Here is a 22,488-nt window from a genome sequence, read left to right on the forward strand (position 1 = left end):
GACTTGTTGTTTGGACTGTGTGAAAAGGCAAATTTTGGTGCTAAAAATAGGCCTTATTGTGAGATATATTTTGTCGTTTTTACATCGACCAGAAAAAATAATGGGTTTTTGTGAAACTATTCGTACGCGCATAGATTTCGAGATGTACATGTGATTTTTTTTAACAATTAGAAGTATGTTTTTTTGGGCCGGAAACTGAATTAAATTTCAGTTGTGTATTAGTCTGGTCCTACAACACTGTATCTGTATTCAATAGGAAGAACACCACTTCATTGGTAATATTAGTCTGGTCCTACGCATATTTCAAGGTTATTAAGTTAGCAAACATAGTAGAAAATATATATTATAAAAGTATATATCATTAAAAACTTCAGATATTATATTTTCCAATAATATAATTTTTATAAAATTTATATTATATTTGTCAAATTGAAAACCAGATATACGCTCAGGATCTACACAACCAGACGGAGGTAGTAGTCCTTTTTTTTTGACAATCGGAGGTAGTAGTCCTAATTAAATAGGCCACTTAAATATGTTCTATGTCGAAACCAAAATAGATCATAGGTTGTAAATTGTATATCACTGGCTAATATTTGAACTCAAAAATAATGATATACTACTCCGTTATTAGGCGTGTACGTACCCATAGGTTGTAAATTTGATCGAGTTAGCATTAGTTAGTATGTTATAAAAATTATATGATTAGAAAGTTCAGATGTTTTATTTTCTAATGATATAATTTTTATATTATATAATTTAAATTATATAGGTTAAATTAGCGACCTAGAAATACAGGGAAAACTAATAAACTGAGACGGAGGGATTAGTATTTTCAAAAAACTGCACCAAATCTGCACTCCATGAGAGAACCATGGACCCAAAGTCCATCTTAGTTTCATATCGCAATTAACTTGTGTAGCTAGGCTGGATATATAGCATGTACGCTAGAAATTAACACCTCCCGAACATTTCCATATATTGATTTCCTTGTTTCTTCTACTCCTACCAAAAGAAACCATTTTGCTATGTATCTATAATTAGATTAGAGGACCCTGAAGAATCTCCGCACACCTCTCGTGCATGTTTGGCCTGTGTCTCCTCCACCGCCGGCCGCGCGCACCGGCCGACCATGGCGACGCCGTGGGGCGGCGATCTCGTCGTCATCTGTATCTTCCTTGCCATAGCGGCGCCGCTCACCACAGCGATCGGCGTGAACTACGGCACCAAGGGTGACAACCTCCCACCGCCGGCGACGGTGGCGGGTTTCCTCGCGAACCGTACCATCATCGACCGCGTGAAGCTGTTCGACAACAACCCGGACATCGTCCGGGCCTTCGCCGGCACGGGCATCTCGGTCATGGTGACGGCTGCCAACGGCGACATCCCCAGCCTCGCCAGCAAGGAGGGCGCCACCGCCTGGGTCGCGGCCAACGTGGCGCCCTACTACCCCGCGACGGAGATCTCCCTGGTGGCCGTCGGCAACGAGATCATGGACACGGCCGACCAGAACCTCATCGGCAACCTGGTCCCGGCCATGCGGACGCTCAAGGCGGCGCTGGTCGCCGCGGGCTACCGGCGGATCCGCGTCTCGACGCCGAGCTCACTGGGCATCCTGGTAGACTCCCAGCCGCCGTCCGCGACTCGGTTCCGCGACGGCTGGGACGTGGCCGTCTTCGCCCCGATGCTCCAGTTCCTCCGAAGGACCAGCTCGCCGCTGGTCGTGAACGCGTACCCGTACTTCGGCTACAACGGCGACACGCTGCCGTACGCGCTGGCGCGGCCGAACCCCGGCGTGCGGGACGCCGGCACGGGCATCACGTACACGAGCATGTTCCAGGCGCAGCTGGACTCGGTGTACTCGGCGATGAAGAAGCTGGGGTTCGAGGACGTGGAGATCCTCGTCGGGGAGACCGGGTGGCCGACCAAGGCGATGGACGGGCAGGTCGGCGTGAGCCCGGCCGAGGCGGCGGAGTACATCCGGTACCTCATCAGCGAGGTCGGCTCCGGGTCGGGCACGCCGCTCATGCCCAAGCGGACGTTCGAGACGTACATCTTCGCGCTGTTCAACGAGGACCTCAAGCCCGGGCCCGTCGCCGAGCGCAACTTCGGGATGTTCCAGCCGGACTTCACGCCCATGTACGACGTCGGCATCATGAAGAAAGACACGGTACGTAATGAACCGCCTAGCTAGCTTGGCGACGACGAGCACATACGTACGCTGCCTCTCTCTCGACAAGTTGTGTTATCAATTTCTCATGCATGTTCCATGCAGGTCAACACGACAGCGCCCGCGCATGACTCGAACGCCGCCGCGGCGCCTCCAGAGTCGGCCAGCAGCGCGGCAGCATCAGCGCCTGCGCCGACACAGGATAGATCGAGCGGCGGCGCGACCTCTCCGGCTCCATCCGACGACGAATCAACCCACGAGACACTGGTTTGTGCTTCGTCCCAGCTGATGGCCCACTTCTCTTACATTTTTGGGTGTGACTATTTCTCATTCAATGATGTCATCAAAGTTTAGTTGCACTCATGTTACAACTCATGACTAGCAGAAATCACGATGCAAATCGGACGGTGTAACACTTAACTGAGCACGAAGTTAGTTCTCAGCTAGCTAAGAACTAGCAAATCCCTTTTTTCAGATAACATGTCAAAAGCGCAACGTTAAATTAATTAGCCTTCAACGGAGGCCCCGCTACCGCCGTCAACCGCGCGTGCTAGGCCCGGTTGCGACCACCGGCGGTGGCGAGGAGGAGGGAGGAGGATAGAGTCGAGCTAGGGTTTTTTTTGTTCGCCTCCGGAGTCGCCCTCGACCCGGGATGCCAAAGGAAAGTTCGCACCTCATTTCCTTCTCTCGGATCTTGACGGAACAATTGCACCGATTTACAGGAGGAGGCGGAAGGAGGGGAGGCTCCGTCGTCACCCAAGAGCGAGCCGGCGAATGACAACTCGTCGGAGGCAGCTGCCAAGGTATAGTTATTATTCTTTTTTAGAGAGAAAGGCTCGAGTTTTTTTGTTCATGCTACATTAATATGGCTTTACAAAGAGGTAATGCTTCAAGCAACATTACAGCTCCATAATTCGAGCCACCCTTGTGGGATTCAGTGGAATAAGATGTTGATCCACCTTTCATGTCTCTATCAACAACAAAACCATCATATCTCCTCCCTTTGTATGAAGTTTCGACCGGGAAAATACCATTTGCCATACTAGTCTTCTCCTTCCCATTCCCTAATTCTAATTAATCTTCAGAATATCATTCGCATCATTTTCAAACAAGACCTATCTTCTCATAGCTGACCTAGTGGACCTTTTGTTGTCCATTGCTAGATCCACACCAGAATCTAGACATAATAGAGGTGATTTGCTTACATAGAATTTTAGAGAAAACCAAACAACTCATAGCTAGTATATGCTGGAACAACATGGTTTCACTAGAATTCTCTTATTACCAGATTTTGATATACCTCGCAACCCTGCATCTTATCCCAAGATCTTTCTAGATTGTGTTTAAAGTCTCCATACCAACCATGGTGGCCAGCCAAAATACTTTTCGGTTTAGGGCTTCAACTTCAGTTGCTTCAGAAAAACTACTTCTGAGTACACTTAAGTTGAACAATAGCTAATACGTGCTTGTTGCTTTTTTTGAACCTTCCCAGGGTGGTGACAACGACAAAGGAAATAGTGAGAAAACAAATCCTGAAGAAGGCGGTGCAACGCAACCGCCGTCTGGAGCTGCTTCGAAAGCAACCACATTTATATTCCACGTCTCTTGGGTCCTTGCAGTTGCACTACCTCTGGTTATGCATGTATAGATTCCTTCAATTTCAATCATGTTAATACTTTAGAGGGTATGTTGCATTTAAGAAAAGCGGGGACAGAGCCTCAATCTTTCAGTTGAAATGAGTTGTCTGGTTAATTAAAGAACATTTGGACGAAACAAAGATTAACTGCCAACAACAGGACAACTGACTTTCATATGAAAAAGATGTCGGGTTTACGACAATCGAACCTTCTGCAATGGTAAGAATTCTTTTTGCCAGATGATTCAAGATACTCAAGCCAAGAATAAAAGCAATAAATCCAATAAGGGCCAAATCAATATAGTAGATTTTCTTTAGTGGAACCAATTTAAATTTTCTTCAGGGGAAACATAAATATACACATCGAAATTGCATTTGTTACACTTTTAGTTGCAACAAGCACACGTAAGAGGACAGCAAGCATTTTGACTGCATTTTTTACATGAAAAGAATCCTAGTGTCAATTTTGATAGCTTGAAAGAATGTGTATTATCAACAAATCGTGGAAATTGGCAAATGCAAAATGGGAATTGGCAAATAAAATAAAAAGTCACACAGTTTAGATACTCAGCAGGGTACAGAAATTGGATAATGCACCATAAACAGTTCGCTCATTTTGCAAAGACATGAGAATTGGCAATGCAAAAATAACCCAATATTTCACCAAACATTCACTCTATAAAGAAGAAACAGGATGCTTAGCCAATTCAATTCATCATTCACTGCCACACTTCTTCCATACAAACGGGATGAGAGTTTCGCAAAGCTCAAAATGACAAGGTTGTAGCATGTTTTGCTCTAAGGTAAGCTTCTGCTACAGTCCATGAATTACATGTAAAAAGGGGCAACATAGTTCAAAGTTAAGTGTTTTTGCCTAACAGGACCAAAAAAGATCTTCACGTTCCATGCGAGCTTCTCTCTGTAGTTGGCGTGCGGAGTTTAACTCCTCATTTCCATTGCCTCCCTGCAAGAATCAGTTGATAAGAACATAAAGGAAGATCTGAATTCTACCAAACATGGCAACACACACAACCTGCAGCTGCTGACAATGCTAGCCTAACAGTCAAGAAAACCCGAAAAGGCAGATTGTATATCTTACCAGAATAATTTCTCGACCTCTTCGCTTTCAGGGTTTAGCTCCAAAGCACGTGAGAGAGACTGATAGGCACTGTTATAATCCTAAGGAAAAGAGAGATCATTGTCGAATGAAATAACAGATACGAAAGTTGCAACATAGTTTTCAGACTGGACTGTTCTACCGCACCTTCATGCACATAAAAGCTGCGCCTAGCCGATAGTGTGCCTTTGCCCACTTCGGGCGAATCTCTGCGCATTCAGTTGCATCCTCGTAAGCCCTTTTTCCATCACCCATACGAAGAAAGCAAAGGCTCCTGTTTGATAACAACTTGGCATCGAAGTTGTCCATCTTCAGAGCCTGCAGCAGACAAGACAGTGAAAAAGTGATATTGTTACCACATTTCTGAAATGCTGCTCGGTTTAGACCAATAATTTTTCATTCTGTTCACAGGCCTGAAATTCCTTGCAATGAAACAACATCGGAGATTAATGTGTCATCATTCTTAATTTCTTATGTATTTATTGTATAAACATAATTATCGCCATTTTTTGCTACCACTAGCTATAGGAGTGAAACTTCTGCAGTCTTCACTGCTAAGCTAGAATTCGATATATGTGACCAGACACGCACACTAGCGACTAGTCTTTCAATAGGATCATGTGATAGCATTATGACGTAGTTGGTTAATTCTACAAATTAGTATGGTCAATTAACATTAAAGATAAACCAACTCAACTGAAATGGTTGAACCATTTTCATAGCTGTACACATGTACCTCCAGTCTATTATACGGGAAAAAAAAGGTCCTGGGAAATACCTGTGTGTAGAACACTGACGCCTTCAGATAATCCTGCTTCTTAAATGCTTCATCCCCTTGCCCTTTCAGTTCAGACATTCTCGTTTTCACAAAATTGCCATCCTGAGCAACTCAGAATAACTCGAGTCAGGTATAAATTAAGAGATTGGATGCGTGTGAGCAAGAAATAGTACTCTGGAAAAGACATTAAGGTTAAGTGAATGAATTCAAGAAGCACTATCAGCTTAAGAAAAATACAAGGAGCGGTTTCAATGACTGCAAGCTTTGAAAATCCCAGTTCTCACTTGCTACACAGACAGGGAAAAAAGAAAGAAAGCTCTTTAAGAAAACTGATTGGTACACCTGCTAATGAATTAACATGCAAGCAAAATAAGTTATCCGATAAAGCATCATTCACATATGATGAGTTTTCATGAACGGATCTTAGACAACAAAGCAGCTGCAAGAAAACAGATCCACAATTGACGAGTTCTTGATGTATGAAGTTTTAGTTAAACATGACACCCAGTATTTGCTTAGAGAGTTAAAATGGGCCAAAAATTCTTTGGGTGTGCAAGAAAGTTTGCTATCATGACATACCTCAAGTTGCTTGATTTCCATCTTCACATGACTAATGATTCCATCAACGCTCCAATTGGCCACAGTTGAAATGGGAGATGTGAAAGGAAAGAGTATCTCGACATCTTCCCGTGTACCATACTCAGCAGCCAACTCTATTGGCAATCTACCATACTGTTGAGGAACAAGAAAAGTTTTACAAAAGAAATATTTAACATTAGAAAATAAGCAATATTCTTGATACAATCCATGCAAACCTATTTATTAACTACCTGATCAAAATAATAAACAGATGGGACGAAGTAGAAAGGGCAAAACAGTAACAATTTTATGCAGTAAAGCTAACTTAGCACAGACTTTTCTTTTTACAATGCAGATAGCATCATGAAGGCGTACTTACATCATAAATCGTACAGTCATTGCATCAGTATAAGGCAAGTCTATTGAAACTACAAAGCCAAGCAAGACACAAGAACATGTGCCGAAATGAGCATTCTCACCATGTCAAGAACATTTGCGTTTGAGCCAGCTTCCAACAAGCACTTAATAGCTTCAGTTAAGCCCTTCTCTGCAGCCTTTACCAAAGGATTATCACCAGGACTAGCACTGCTCACATTTGCTCCACCCTATCAGATGCAAGTATGACAAGCCAATCATGTGGTTGTCTTGTCGTTAATACAAAGATGACTAAAACGAACATCAATTTACAGAAATCCTACATTCATACTGCAGCACAACAGAGAATATTTACCTGAATCAATAGCTTCGCACAGGACACAAAAGATTTGCGTAATGCCATGTCTAGGGCTACAAACAGACGATTGCCTTTGTTGGGCTGGAAAAGATAAATAAATAACTTAATTTTCATGCCAAAATATGACAGTTCCAACAAAAAAATTGTAAATTGCAAGGGAAAAGAGCTGAGATGATAGTTCTTTCCTAAGAGTAGCTTATAAATTTATATGTCCCGAGCTGTAGGAAAGAATTCTTGCCACAACTACTGATAAGAACCAAACTAACAACCAACTAAGTCACATGCTCCTAACTTTTGGCGTGGCATTAGTCACCAACCAGTGATGCCCTTAAATACAGGTGGGGACAATTGGAGAACGCAGCAAAAAGCCAGCAAAAGAGAGAATTGAAGTTGAAAGGCAACAGATCAAAGAAGATTTTGAATAGTACATCTGCATTGTGCTGCAAAAGGATCTTGACGGTACTAGCATGTCCTTTAAAAGAAGCAACAGAGAGTGGTGTCCCAGTAACTGATATTGCATCAACATCAGCTCCTCTAGAAAGAAGAAACTCTACTATTTCAGAGTACCCTGAATAAAAGAAGAACAAGAGATTAGGATCATAACATATAAACACTATATACAAATATTGATAGCAGTATGATATAACACATGGATTTTTTACAAATCTGTGAGCAAAAAATTAAAATTAATGTGACAACTAAGTTTACAGTTTCATAAGACTAACTACTGTGTTGACAGGCACCCCACTGAAGCTTGGTGCGCTCGGGTGTGTGATGTGCTGCGTGTAGTTCGGTAGCTCTTTCCTGCAGCGAGCTGTGGGTTTAATCCCGATGTAAAAATGTTGCACCGGATGTACCCTGGCCTCGTGCCATTTCACATATATTTATAAAAGCACTTCAGGTGGGGTTTTCCCTACCGTTGCACCATAAAAAAAAGAGTAATTACTATTCAGACGCTGATGGACATGAGAAGCAAATAAGATCAGGCTTGTTTTAATTTATGGCATCAAGAAAATTGTTCATATTAGGTTAGCTGGGCTCTTGGTAAGATAAATCCGATTTTATGACCAGGGCATTCCCTCTAGATTCAGTTTTTATCAACGGAAGGTTTGGAAACCCCAGTTCTCACTTGCTACGCGGAGAGGGAAAAAAACAAGAGAGCTATTTCCAAAAATAGCTTGGTACCAGAGTTGAGGAAATATAAATAGAAAAAATTAATTATCCAATAAAGTATCATCCAAGAAATTAGTTCAAGAATAGAGAGCTTAGGTAGTGATGGACAGAGGGAATAGAAAAAAATGGGCAGTTTTATGTTTGAAGTTTTGGTTAAACATCGAGACCAACGTTGCTCAGAGAGTTAATGTAGACGAAAATTGCTGTGGGTGTGCAATACAATTTTGTACAGTGACAAACCTCAAGTTGCTTGATTTCCATCTTCACATGACTAATGATTCCATCGACGCTCCATTTTTCCACAGTTGAAATGGGAGAGGTGAAAGGAAAGAGAATCTCAACATCTTCCCGTGTACCATACTCAGCAGCCAACTCTATTGGCAATCTACCAAACTGTTGAGGCATGACAAAAGATTTAGAAAAGAAAGATATATTAGTCAAGAAATAAGCAATGTTCTAGACATGATCAATATAAACCATATTGATTCACTACCACCATAATAGGTAGACCTAGTGCTAGTGTATCTCATCGATATACACCTGGCCAAATAAAAGACACGGTGAAATAGTAACAAGCTTATACAGAAAAGGTTTTAATTCGCAGTCTTTTATTTTTATTTTACAGATAGCACCATGCAGGTGTACTTACATCACAACTCATACGGTTATCATTATAAGACAAGACTGTTGAAACTAAAGCCAAGCAAGACACAATAATGTGACAAAAGGAGCATTCTCACCGTGTCATGAACATTTGGGTTTGCACCAGCTTCCAACAAGCACTTGATAGCTTCAGTTAAGCCCTTCTCAGCAGCCTTTACCAATGGATTATCCAAAGGATTATCACAGCTCACATTAGTGCTACCCTATCAGATACAAGTATAGAAGAGGAGCCCATCATATATTTGTCTAGTAGGTAAAATCAATCATCAGTTAATGAAATTCTGCATTGCCACTGCAATATAAACAGAGGATACTATACCTGAATTAATAGCTTCATACAGGACACAGAAGATTTTTGTAACGCCATGCCCAAAGGTCCAAACTGACAAGAAGCCTTGTTGGGCTAAAAAAATAAGAACTTCAAATTTCGTGCCAAAATATGATAGTTCCAACAGAAAGATGGAATTTATAATGGAAAAAAGAGCTGAGGTGATACTTCTTTGGTAAGAGTATAGCCTCACAGATTAACACCTGTGAGCAGGGCCTGTTTGGTTGGTGTACAAAGGTTCCGGATATTTAGTGCACATTTTACCAAAAATGTTTAAGGTTAGATGATGAAAATGAGTGCCATACTTTGACAAGCCTAAGAGCATGTCTAGTAGAGCCCCTAAACCCCTAAATCTGTAAAAATAACCGTTTTTTTACAGTTTTTGACGAAAAAATCGCAAAGACTAGAGCCCCTAAAACTGTAAAACTGTAAAAAAATTCCCAGGTCCGACCTGGGAATCTATTCTTGGCCTGTACAAAACCGGGTTGGAGAGGGGTTGACCCTCTAAACTGCATTTCCATTTCGTTTCGGGCGGGAGGGAAATTTCCCAATCCCACCCACCCGCCGCCGCCGCCCGTCGCCCCGCCCCCGCCCCCGCGCACCGGCCGCCGCCGCCATGGACGCCTCCCCCGCCCCGCCCGTGCCGCCCGTGGCCGCGCCGCCGACGGCCCCTGGCCCGCCGCCCGCCCCGCCGCCCGCCCCGCCGCCCGTCGCTCCCGCCCCCGCACCGGCCGCCCACCCGCACGTCGCCGCCGTGGTCGCTGCGACCCACGTCGGCGCGAAGCGGCGGCGTGCGGGGCATCACCTCGTGCCGGCCGTCGCCCCCGCACCGGCCGTCGCTCCCGCCCCCGCCCCCGCATCGGCCGCACCACCCGCACCTCCCCGGGCACGGGCGAAGGTGCCCTCCGGTGGTCCTCGTGCTGCCAAGGCCAAGGCGGCTTCCTCCCCGGCACCGAGGAAGGCCGTGGCCAAGAGGAGGCCTATTCTTCAGGATCTTTTCCCTATAACTTCCTGGTAAAGTAGCCGAATTCAAGCGGCCACGCATGCATTCGCTGGGGAGTAATTACTTGTCGCTGGTGCAGATCATTTTTGCTGGTGTTGACTTTTTCTCCATCTTGCTATAAATCTCTTGTGATCCATTTTTTCGCTGGGGAGTAATTACTTGTCGCTGGTACTATACCGGTACAATAGTGCAATTCCTCTACCGTCTACTTCCATCCAACGGATGTCTCAAACTCATGTCTTCTTCTTCCCCAGTTTCCTCACGTCTTCACGCAACAAGCAAGACCATTGCCATGAAGGCATGAACTGTCATCACAATGAACCGCAGCTCACGCGCTGTGACAAAGTACATCATCATCTAGCGACGCGGCGCATGGCACGGCAGAGTACGTCAACATCCGCGCCAGCCGCTAGGTCGATGAGGGGACCTTTTGCTGAACAGCAACGGAGCATGGCATCTATGACAGACCTTGACAATCCACTGCTATTACGTTTCGACATGCTCTTTCTTCAATCACCGGTCCAGCAGCTAAAAGTTCAGCGCGGATGTAGAGGTAGTGCGGCGTTGCTGCCACCTAGTGCACATGGGGATGATGAAGACATACGTTTAGATTGGAGTATTAGACTAGAGCTGTCGTTGGAAGAAATTGGACGGAAGATGAGATTCACCAGCCTGATCTTAGTAATAAGAGTAATGTAAGACGATCCATGATATGAGCTTACCTTCTTGGTATTTTTCTAATTTTGTAGTAAGTTCATTAAACCGATATGGAAGGAGTATCTCAAATAGGTACTCAGATTTTTTCCTTTAGGCTTAATTGTTCACCAGCCTGATCTTAGCTTTCCCTCTTTTGATTGAGAACCAAGAACCATCCATTTACTAGGTACCATGTTAAGCTCAAGATACATTCGAGAAACTAAAATATACATCAAAAATATTATTGGAGAGCTGATGATAGATTGCATAAAGGGTGCTCATGTAGCATCGGGAAAACCAACAGAATTTGTACATGAGGAACCGCAACACAGACAACTCGCTTTACATGCACGTCACCACTCATACTATTATACTTGTGATTTGTGTACAACATGTCAGCCAAACTAGCAACCCAGATCAACCATCATCCTAATTCCAGAGCTACAAACGTTATAGAAGTCAACCAATCCCGAGCCCCCTGGTTGCCTTTTCTGCAGCTTCAGTACCAACCAAAACTCTTTTACAGCTTCTCCTTCATCTGCACATGTTAAGAAGAAAGGTAACATATGCATGCAGTCCTGGACAGCTAGTTCGATCTCAGGTATAGTGCCAAATTGAATGGAACAAAATCTTGTAAAGCAAACACCCAAAGCCTTTGAGAAAAAATCGACCTTCGCACCGGGACAACTTTCAAGGTTAGGCAAAACAGAAATACAAGCATCTTTCGATAACCAAGACGACATCATATTTCTTCTTAGCCGAAAAAACAGAATAACATAGCGAGAAGATAGCAAATACCATAATAAAATAGTTCACATACACACGGAAGCCTACTTCAGTGGTAAAAGTTAATTTGGCAGCACTAAGTTCGCTAATAGGTAGCCGAAGTTAAACTGGATTGAGTTCATTTGAAGTTTATAAAGGGGGCATCTAATTGGAAGATCGTCTCCTCATTCTGACTGATATGGATGCATGCACATGATATAGTAAGCAACATAGATAAATGCACGTAGTAAAAAACTGAAACAAGATGACTGTGTAATGGATGGCCATACTTACCAGGTAACATGTGAGTAGAATAAGCTCTCGATTTGGTCCTTGACCTGGAAGTTACAGGTCTAGTTTCATCATGGTTGTATCGGTCAGTTCCTGTCAAGAACGACGTCTTTGCGAGCAGTTCTTCCGCTGCTTGCTGCCATCCCTAACACATAAAAAATAGACCAAAACTTCTCTCATTATCTCTCTGCATTCATAATAACCGTAACCAAAAGAGCATGCAAGTTGACAACTCACCAAAATAGGAGGTCGGCATCTTGGGTCCCCTCTAATGCCACCATCCACACTAGGACTACACTGGAATGAGGTGGACTGGGCACCATCTAGTTACAACGAACATGCATCAAGATATGTGTATATATGAAAATATCCTATGAGATGAATAATCAAAACAGAGTAGCTGAGCATGATGCCCACTTCAATGAATCAGCATTAGTAGAGCTGATCAGAAATTTCTAACAATAAGCACTTCCAGCCAAGATTCCTCTACTCTTTAAACACGCAAGGAAAAAAAAACTAGAATCCTGGTATACGTAGACATGACCCAACAAATGGAGCAAAGCTTCACCGGTGCAAAACTAGATAGATGATGCCAACCAAGCCATAGTTTGAGCACATACATTCTCATGCATGATAACATGGTAGACAGAAACCATAAAGCTCGGTTCAGTTTAGTCAAATAAAAGTAGGGCCAAGTATAGAACCGATTTTCAAATAGTTATTGAAGATCATGCTAGACAATTGCAAAAACAGAGCAGGTCATTTAACTTCCTGCAATTCTGGCCGCCAAAGCTGCAGAGCAAGCAGTCCAGGCCAGACACGCACACAGATCAACTTGTTTTAGACTAGTAGCAAAGAAGCAGACCATCGAGTTCCAATTCCGACGCCTGGAGTCAATCCAACATCGTGCTTCTGTGCCCGCTAAATCTCATATAAAATATATAACGGGAACTAGATTAGATGGTTCACGCCTGAAGGAGATCCAAGGGCCATGCTTTCCGCCGGCCGAGTCTATCCTCGATCGTCATCAGCAGCCCAGGCCTTGAGGCACACCTGCAACATGGACACCAATTGAAAAATATGTCTGAATCTATGTGGACATGAAGGACCAAAGTTCAGTCCAGCTGATGATTGCACGCAAAATACGAGCATCAGGTACAGCTGCACTAGAGAAAGAGAACTGATCAAGTTATCTACAAAGAGTAAAAGGCACAGCAGATGATGCATTCCCGAATGCACCCCCCCCCCCCCCCCCAAAAAAGCCAAAAATACAATACATCAACACTCCAGTGTGATTGACATGCACTTTCATTAAACACAGTAGACTGAAGCCCAGGTCCACTTGCAAATTTCATTACACTTGAGAACACTCACGTTTCACACTGAATTGAAACTCTGGTTTGATCGAGCAAAATTAAAAGGCCAATTGATGTTTTTTCCTTTCTATCATGGCCGTACGAGTAAAACAAGAGGAAGATTTAATGCTGCAAGGAAATAACAATCACAACTAGGGAGCATCATCTTAACTACAAGCCCATACTACAAAGTACCCGTGAAATATGTCAAGATGGGATGAGCTCCAGTAGAGCCAGAGATATGAACTTACCATCCCTAGCATGTGCATGCAGGCCAGCAAAAAATTGGTCCATGTCTTATTGAGAATTCAGGGGCAGACTAAATTGGTAATGTTATGTAGAAACAAGAAATATGACTGGTTTTACCCCTTCAAAACTAATGAAAACAAGTATTATACCCAAACTGTGTATGAAAATGTCTTTTCCTAGTAGTTACTAAATCATCAATTACTACTGCACTGATGCTTCAGCATTATGCAGTAATGTCATTGCAAAATAAAAAAATATGACATGTTTGCACGAACTCACAATTCCAGTACACTACTACACAAAGTCACAAATTGACTTGTGACAGGAAAAAGCGAAATAAACCAGAGTTCATAACATAGTTTCATTTTCACTGAACACCCTCGTATTTATCAACAACTGATCTGAAAAACACCATGTATACTGCTGAAACAGGTGAACCAAATGCCAGTCAACCACAAACATATAAAGCCACACCATGCATATGCACATACTATAGAAGGAAGCATTATCAAGCCCAGGATTATTTTACAGTCCCAGGATTACACTACAGGTCAACATGGTTACACTACAGGTCAGTTATGTATGCACGACTCTAGGTACTCTCAAAATGAGCAGATTTTAGAATAATTTAGATACAGTAGAGCAAGAACTGATTAAGTTATCTGCCAAGAGTAACATGCACGCCAAATGATGCATTCGTAGATCATTCACACGTATCATGATCCAAATGAATAAATAAACGATCCACTTAGCTAAATCTAATAAAGCGTTGATGTAAACAATTGCAGACTAGAGCAAATTAGTTGTCACAATCAAAAACTTGATAAAAATATGATCACATCAAGTTGTTAACTATTGTAACGACCTGACACCATTCTGGGTCATTCTGGATGCTAGAAAATAATATCGCAAAAGCAAATGCATGAATACCACACACTGATGCAGCAAGAATGCTGGAATTGGTAAATTTACAACCAATGAATTGAATATGCAAAATATTACAGCCAAACATGTCGTATCTCTCGGACTTACCTAACAACAGTACTTTCTTTTTAAGAAGCTTGAGAAGGCATGGTTTCGCACATTAAAAAATTAGCATGGTTGTCAACATGGAATATAGAGGAAGTTCAAACCTTAGCATCCAATGAACATGGCAAGTATTTCTCAAACAGAGCAGGATGACAAAAAACACTAATCCAGAGCTAGGACTTGGGTTCGATTTGATACCAAATATCTACGGTAAATTGACTTCAGGCCGTATATCTACATATAGGCGGCAGACCTCGAAACAAAGGATTTATAACAAATTAACAATTCCATGTGATGCAGCTAAAGTGTATTATTCAGTAGTAAGAAGACAATCGTTTCTAATTGCCTGATTCTAGAAGAAGTTAATGGAAACATAAACAAAATGATATAAGCTCGAGGGCGCTCATTAAGAATCGTTAAGAAGCAAAGGTGCTCAACATGCAGGAAAAAAAAGCTAACTAAGCTACAAGCCTCGCACAACATAATAAATGCATCAATATTCTAAAATACTAATATCACCAGAAAGGTTCAGGTTACACTGAATACCAAAGGCTAGTTCCTATAACTAATCAAGGAAAATGCTCACGCCCAGCTAATCCTGATAATTCTTATCAAGTGCAAGGAAGCAACCCTGAGCCAACTAACATAGATAGGTGTGGCACTTAATGATACATTTATGCAAGGTTAAAAGCTAAGGTACAATTTTCAACAGTGCGAGCTAGGTCACTTATCAGAGAAACCTAACACTACGCAGGGCCATAGAACATAGTTTCAAGTAGTTATTAAAGATTTATGATAGCCAATTGCCAAATACAAAGTAGGTCATTAAACCTTTTGTAGTTTTGGCCGCTAAAGCTGTAGAGAAAGCAGTCCAGGCCAAACATGCAGGAGTAACAACTCATAGTTAAAAGGATAAGTAAATCCAATGTCAAATAATATCCCAACCTACCTACCAATATAAGAGTAACAACCCACAGTTAAAAGGAATAACAAATCACCGTTAAAAGGCTTGACATACCATACCCCAAAAAAAGCTTGACATACCAAGAAATCATAGGACAATGAAAATTATTACTGATCTAGATTGATTAGCAAGGTATTCTAAAGTTCGGCATTATCTTTTTTGTTTTCTCGACATCAATACCTGCAAATCAAACAATATACTTCAATTTACAAAATAGTCACAGCCAGTGTGACGTACATTGGTACAATCCAACTCAAACAGCGGTCTAACCAGAGAGAGAACTACAGGATATCAAACAGTAAACAATAAAAATGAGCAATCATTTCACTGATTTGTTAAGTTTCCACTATATCATAAAAGTGATGCAAACAGAGGTGGAAGTTGAATTTGCACAGAGAACTCTTATTCATTAATTTCGCAGCGGCATGCATATTCGCAATTATATGACTTGTATAAACAGGGCATTGCCAATATATCCTAATCAACTTTAAAAGGAGAATTTTCATACAGCAAGAATAATTACAAACATCTAAGAGATGGTGAGGATTTGACACAGAAAACCACATAAGGGAGTAGCACTAAAAGAAGAAAATGATGCCGACCTAACAAAAATTCAAATAACCATGTCATTTCTATAGGCATGGTGAACTCCCCGCAACGGCAAGCCGAAACAAATAACAAACAGAATTCATCTTAGTCAAAAAAACTTAAATAAGACACTATGGAGATAACAAAAACAAGCTCAAGGTCAATTCTACATGAAATAAAAATTGCTGGATCATGCTTACATTGATTAAGTCAACCAAACCCAGCCCACACAATAAAGACATATATTCCTATCTAAAACATTCAGCCCTCAAAATGAGCAGATCTTAAAATAACTTATATACAGTAGAGCAAGAGAACTGATCAAGTTATCTGTAAAGAGTAACATGCACAGCAGATGATGCATTCTAGATCATTTACAAGAATCAAGATCCAAATGAATGTATAAACTATCTAATAAGGCTCTGATGTAAAGAATTTCGGACTAAAGCAAATTAGTTGTCAAAAACTTGATAAAATATGATCTCATCAAGTGGGGAGCTATAGTAACGACTTGACACCATTTTTGATACTAGAAAATTATATCCAAAAGCAAGAATGCTAGAATAGCACATGTTGATGCAGCAAGAATGCTAGAATCAGTAAATTTAAGTCCAATGAATTGAATACGCAAAAATGTTACAGCCAAACACATCATATCTCTTAGACTTTCGTAAAACGGTACTTTATTTTAATGAAGCTACAAATGGCTTGGTTTGGCATATTAAAAAATTAGCATGGCTGTCAACATGGAATATAGAGGAAGTTCAAACCTTAGCATCCAACGAACAGGGCAAGTATTTCACAAACACAGCAAGCAGACAAAAACAGTAATCCAGAGCTAGGAATTGGGTTCGATTTGATACCAAATATCTGCGATAAATTGACTTCAGGCCATATATCTAAATATAGGTGGAAGATCTAGGAATGAAGGATTTATAGAAAACTAACAATTCCATGTGATGCAGCTAAAGTGTATTATAATTACCAGTAAGAAGACGATTGTCTCTAACAGCCTCATTCTAGACAAGCACCGGTTGAATTCAAAATAAAGCACAGTACTGTATGTGATATCTCAAAGAAGCTAATGGTAACATAAACAAAATGATATAAGCTCGAGAGCTCTCATTATGAATCGGGAAAAAAGCCCACTAAGCTAGTAGCCTCACAGAACATGGTAAATGCATCAATATTCAAAAATAATAATATCACCAGAAAGGCTCAGGTTAGGCTGAATCTAGCAAAATACGCACACCATCCCAGTCCTGATAATTCTTATCAAGTGCGGCAACGAAGCAACATTGAGCCAACTAACATAGATATGTGTGTCATTTATTGATACATTTATTCAAGGTTAATAGCTACAGTAAAACTTTGACAATGCGAGCTAGGCCGCTTATTAGAGAAACTTGACACTAAGAAGGGCCATAGAACAGAGTTTCAAGTAGTATTGAAGATTTATGAAACCCAATTGCCAAAAATAATGTAGGTCATTAAACCTTCTGCAGTTTTCGCTGCTAAAGCTGCAGAGCAAGCAGTCTGGGCAACATGCAGGAGTAACAACTCATAGTTAAAAGGATAAGTAAATCCAATGTCAAATAATATCCCAACCTACCTACCAATATTAGAGTAACAACCCATAGTTAAAAGGAATAATAACTCACAGCTAAAAAGCTTGACATACCAAGAAATCATAGGACAATAGAAATTCTTACTTCTCTAGATTAATTAGAGAGGTACTCGAAAGTTTGGCATTACCTTTGTTTTTTTCTCATCATCAATTCCTGCAAAGCAAACAATATACTTCAATTTACAAAATATTGCTACAGTCAAACTCATACAGAGGTCTAACCAAGTGACGGACATTGCTACAATCAAACTCGTACAGAGGTCTAACCAAAGAGAAAACTCCTGGATACGAAACAATTAACAATAAAAATGAGCAATGATTTCACTGATTTGTTAATTTGCCACAATATCATGAAAGCGATCAAAACAGAGGTGGAAGTTGAATCTGGACAGAGAACTATAATATTCATGCTTGTAGAGAAATTGACAATAAGAGAATCATCAATTTTGCAGCAGCATGCATATTCGCAATTACGGCCTAATCAACTATAAAAGAAGAAGTTATCTCATAGCAACCAGCATAATTACAAAGATCTAACAGATGGTGATGATTTGACACAGGAAACAACATAAGGGAGTACCACTAAAAGAAGAAAATGATGCCGACCTAACAAGAATTCAAATAACCATCTCATTTTTAGAGTAATGGTGAAATCCCCGCAATGACAAGCCCAAACAAACAACATACAAAATTTATCTTTGTCAAAAAGCATAAATAAGATCGACACAATGGAGATAACAAAAACAAGCTCTACGTCAATCCTACATGAAAGAAAACTCACTGGATCAGGTTGACATTAAGTAAGTCAACCAAACCAAGCCCACACTATAAAGACATATCTTCCTATCTAAAACATAACTAGTCTCTGTTTTTGAGTCGAACGACTAGTTCTGAGGCAGGACAAAAAGGCCTGCCCGTGAAACTCTACCCCTCCAGATCGAAAAATACCCCTCCCAGCCAGCCGCCTTTCCTCTGGCTTCCCTTCCCCTTGTGCCGCCTCTCACCTGGCCACCACCAGCTCGCTGGCGACGCGGGCACCGCCGCCTATCACCCAACTATTGTTCTTCGTTCCTCCACCCATGATCTCCTTCACAACTGTACCTGTGTCTTGAGCTCCTCTCCACTCCCTTATGACATCAATATCTATTATTAGTAGCATGTTTACTTAGTTTTTTTTAGTAGTTACAGCTGGACCACATGTCGATAATTAAGTCTACCACTAATCAAGACTAGTCACGACTAGTCTGTGAGTCGGTACCCCAGGACAATAAATACGTACAGGAAGAACTGCAGGAATAAGAATCACAAGTGTCTACAAAGGTGGTAAACTGTGGTGATTACGATTATGTTGTTCATCGGCTATCACAAAATGAGGGGGTGCACAACACACAACAGTCCTACAATCATGCATCAAATATTCTTGCCTAGTACAAATCGTTTCTTTGCTTTGACCTATGTAAATCTGACCTTCTCAGATATCCTGCTCCTAGTATGTTGCTCCGGAAAATCAGCGCCACTCTGAGATATCATTATTCATTACCAGCATGCGCGACATGCCGCTGGTTTCCTCCTTAGCTGTCCAACGGCATGTACTGGGCCATGATGGCACGGTTCTCCGAATCCATGTAACTCTGGTTCCAAAAGCACAGACCAGTGTCATTTCCACTTCAAAAAAATCGCGTTGTCAGAGAGGATGAGCAGAGATGCCTCTTACCCTTAGCCTGTATTTGTACACTGTGTATGCTCCGACCCCAGCAAAAACAAGTCCAAAGAAAATAATCCACCCAACTGAGGAGGCAGCGAGTTTACCTGCAAAGAGTTTATAAACAACATTAGACTTCTCTAACATAGAAAAGGTGAAACGGTGAACCTTTTACTTGCTGATGCATAATTGTCTTAATGCAGGTGGATCACTTATCATTATCACTTGAGTTCAGGTAAGATAGTGGAATTCAAGACTACGGCAGTAAAAGCGGATGCCACTTGCTAAAAGGGAATGGTAATAGCAATGCATCTAGTGATGTACACATTTGTACTTACAAAATTGTACAATAATTCAACATGTACAAACATCAAGGAAAAAAATCTTAAGGAGGCAACCATTGTATATTAAGCAACTAGCAAATCCCCATTTTCCTTCATAAAAGTATAGAGCACTAAGTTACTAAGCAACAACCAGTCCAGCATTTGAACTGAAGTAAAATACCAAGCGTCTCAAACAACAATTATAGGTTTGATATGCCCTTGGAAAACTAAATCCACGTTTATCACCATGGCATTCACCCTAGATTCCACTAAAGGCTCTCCAAAGAAGCATCTGATACTACATGCATCGCCGGTCAAACACAAAACAGCTGTCAAAGAAAGAAAAGTCCAACACAAAACAAAGGGGCAAGGACATAGTAAAGACCGTGAGCATGAAACGAATGCATAGTTTTGCAGCATCAGAAAGATACAAATGTCATTTGCTTCGTCGCAGCTGTCATCGGTCACCTCCGCCGAGGGGATATCCATCTGCCAATGAAAAGCCAATACATTTGAGTATTCGATTCAGATTTTGACTAAGATCAAATATCAACTAGGTGCTTCACAAAAACAAATGTTCACAAAACAGAATTCCCGAATGTTTGGTTTCATCTTGAGGCTTGCTTTCTAATCGTAGCACAAGTTTTACATCTGCGCATTTATTCGTTTCTTTCTCTATCTAGCTTTCTCCCTATTCAACATTTGTAGATTTTGTTGTCCATGAGCAGCTTGTGTTGGACCATGGTTTTGATCAAGTATGCGATTTTAGGACTTGAAGGCTGAAGGCTTCATTAGATTACGGAAGAGAAAGATTTCTTGAGACTTGTACTTTCTAATTCTAACAAAAGTAAAAGGAGAGCCAGCTGTAAAGCTAAACTGTGCGTAGGATTAGGTAGTTCTACCTGCATATACCATTGGGATGATAATCATGCATCTTGCGCTGATATAAGGTAGAACCAAATGTTAGAGTAATTTAATTCTAGCATTACATTACACAGTAATTCTATTTTGGAGGCAACTATGTGATACTATAATACGAACTCTTCCGTGTTTGCAGATCAGGGACGGTTAAACATTATGAAAAATGAATTTACAGCTGAAAGAAAAGTAAAAATTGCAGATGACCAGTCACCTCCACCTAAGGGATATCCATCTGGCAAATGCAAATCCAATGCATGTGAGCATTCGGTTCAGATTCTGAATTAAGATCAAATATTAATTAGGTGCTTCACAAAAAACAAGAATTCATGGATGTTTGATTCCATCTTAATTCAGGCTTGCTTTCTAATCCTATAACAGGTTTTACGTCTTGCACGCGGATCATGGATGGTTAAACTTTATGCATGGAAATGACTGTACAGCTGAAAGGAAAGGAGCAATTGCAGTAAGCAGTATTTACGTTGGTGTGTCGGAGCTGCTTTCCAGATTCTGATTTACTTAGAACTCTATTCAAAAAAAAAATATCGTAGTCACCAATGATGCATCGGCGAGCATGGATGCGAAATAATGTGAGCCCACCCTGGTTAGTAGCCAGTAAGTTCTACCAAAGTGTGAGATGCTCTGATCTTTGAAGAACAGGTTTCACATGTGTGGTTAGTCGAAACAGTTGTTAGCCAGAGAGGGAAATTAAAACTACGACCTTTTGGTCGAGCTGGGGCTAGACGAGCTGGTCTGGTCGTGGAGCATGTACCTGACCTGAGGTCGTTGCCTTGTGCGAGTAGGCGGTGGTCGAGCTCAACCTCTCTGTACCCCCACCGGAAACGCCCCCGAAGCTGCCATCCGAGGTGGGGGACGAGGATGAATAGGGCCGGGCGGAGAAGCAGCCGGCCACCAGCGGCGCGCTCTCTCTGTTCCACCGAGCCGGCGGGGATCTCATCGCGCGCGGTGGAACAGAGCGAGAGAGGGGGGGAGGGGGCCGTTGCCGCCGGCCATGGTTGCGCTGGAGGGGAATGCGGTGGAACAGAGAGAGGGAGAGGGGGCCGTTGCCGGCGGCCATGGTTGTGCTCTCGGTAGATTGGAGGGGAATGCGGTGGGTGGGGGAGAGAGGAACGGGACGGGACGGGAGATATCTCATCTCACTCGATATCTGAAACGTCAGATTGAAATACTACTAAATTGCAGCAATCTCGGAGTTGATTAATTTGGAGGCTCATTGATACTACCATAACCAGAAATCATGGATTTATTTACTACGTACAACGAGGTAGTAGGAGGAGTATGTGTTTGCCAGCAAGATTTGCTCCCATTAATTTGTTGCACGATCAAAGCAAATCCCACCTAGCCTCCCTCACAATTTATTGGTCCATGGCGGCATAATTGCCCATGGAAGTTATAATTAAGTACGTCCTGCTCATGAAACGTTACGGCGGGCCCGATGGTATTATGCATATTTCATGCTCCATCAGGGTGAGCATGCAACCACACTTCCGACGACGACCTCTCCATCTCGGCAAACTCGAACGCTTCCTTCGAGGTCCTCGCCTCACAAATGTCATTGTAGGGTGCTATCTTGCTGACCACAAGGCTCATTTAATTCTTGTGGATCGTACATGTTGTTCCCACGTGGGCGTCCTTCTTCACCGGAGGTGCTCGCGCAACGCATGTGCTTGCCGAGTTCCTCATCGTCCGTGAATTACTCGGCTCCGCCGATGTCTCACTCGTGTTGTTCTTCCTTCTTCTGTTGCTCCTTCAAGACCACGATGGTCGTAGCCGCTTCACG

The 22,488-nt window shown here is 42.0% G+C and overlaps 2 protein-coding genes and 2 long non-coding RNA genes across 4 annotated transcripts; 1 reads left to right on the top strand and 3 right to left on the bottom strand.

Moving 5' to 3' along the window:
- The first annotated feature begins 1,132 nt into the window (after window positions 1–1,132).
- LOC124655613 (glucan endo-1,3-beta-glucosidase-like) lies at window positions 1,133–3,958 on the top strand. The gene is made up of 4 exons (XM_047194479.1): window positions 1,133–2,170; window positions 2,276–2,437; window positions 2,893–2,973; window positions 3,663–3,958. Exons 1-4 carry the CDS (start codon window positions 1,133–1,135, stop codon window positions 3,816–3,818), a joined length of 1,437 nt encoding a protein of 478 aa, XP_047050435.1. The 3' UTR covers window positions 3,819–3,958.
- A 554-nt stretch (window positions 3,959–4,512) lies between these two features.
- LOC124655614 (ankyrin-3-like) lies at window positions 4,513–9,216 on the bottom strand. The gene is made up of 12 exons (XM_047194480.1): window positions 9,169–9,216; window positions 8,927–9,052; window positions 8,427–8,579; window positions 7,676–7,679; window positions 7,442–7,626; window positions 7,011–7,094; window positions 6,760–6,885; window positions 6,281–6,433; window positions 5,702–5,803; window positions 5,071–5,241; window positions 4,906–4,985; window positions 4,513–4,770 (listed from the first exon to the last, which is right to left on the bottom strand). The coding sequence occupies exons 1-12, from the start codon at window positions 9,214–9,216 to the stop codon at window positions 4,746–4,748; spliced, it is 1,257 nt and encodes a 418-aa protein (XP_047050436.1). The 3' UTR covers window positions 4,513–4,745.
- Window positions 9,217–11,173: 1,957 nt separating this feature from the next.
- LOC124655108 lies at window positions 11,174–12,981 on the bottom strand. The gene is made up of 3 exons (XR_006988573.1): window positions 12,170–12,981; window positions 11,936–12,077; window positions 11,174–11,414 (listed from the first exon to the last, which is right to left on the bottom strand). It is a non-coding gene; the product is annotated as an uncharacterized LOC124655108 (long non-coding RNA).
- A 277-nt stretch (window positions 12,982–13,258) lies between these two features.
- LOC124655107 lies at window positions 13,259–21,483 on the bottom strand. Its single transcript, XR_006988572.1, has 5 exons — window positions 21,460–21,483; window positions 20,155–20,258; window positions 19,459–19,553; window positions 19,212–19,375; window positions 13,259–17,898 (listed from the first exon to the last, which is right to left on the bottom strand). It is a non-coding gene; the product is annotated as an uncharacterized LOC124655107 (long non-coding RNA).
- Between the last annotated feature and the right edge of the window lie 1,005 nt (window positions 21,484–22,488).

This window comes from Lolium rigidum, chromosome 5 (genome assembly GCF_022539505.1).
Source record: "Lolium rigidum isolate FL_2022 chromosome 5, APGP_CSIRO_Lrig_0.1, whole genome shotgun sequence".
Taxonomy (NCBI): domain Eukaryota; kingdom Viridiplantae; phylum Streptophyta; class Magnoliopsida; order Poales; family Poaceae; genus Lolium; species Lolium rigidum.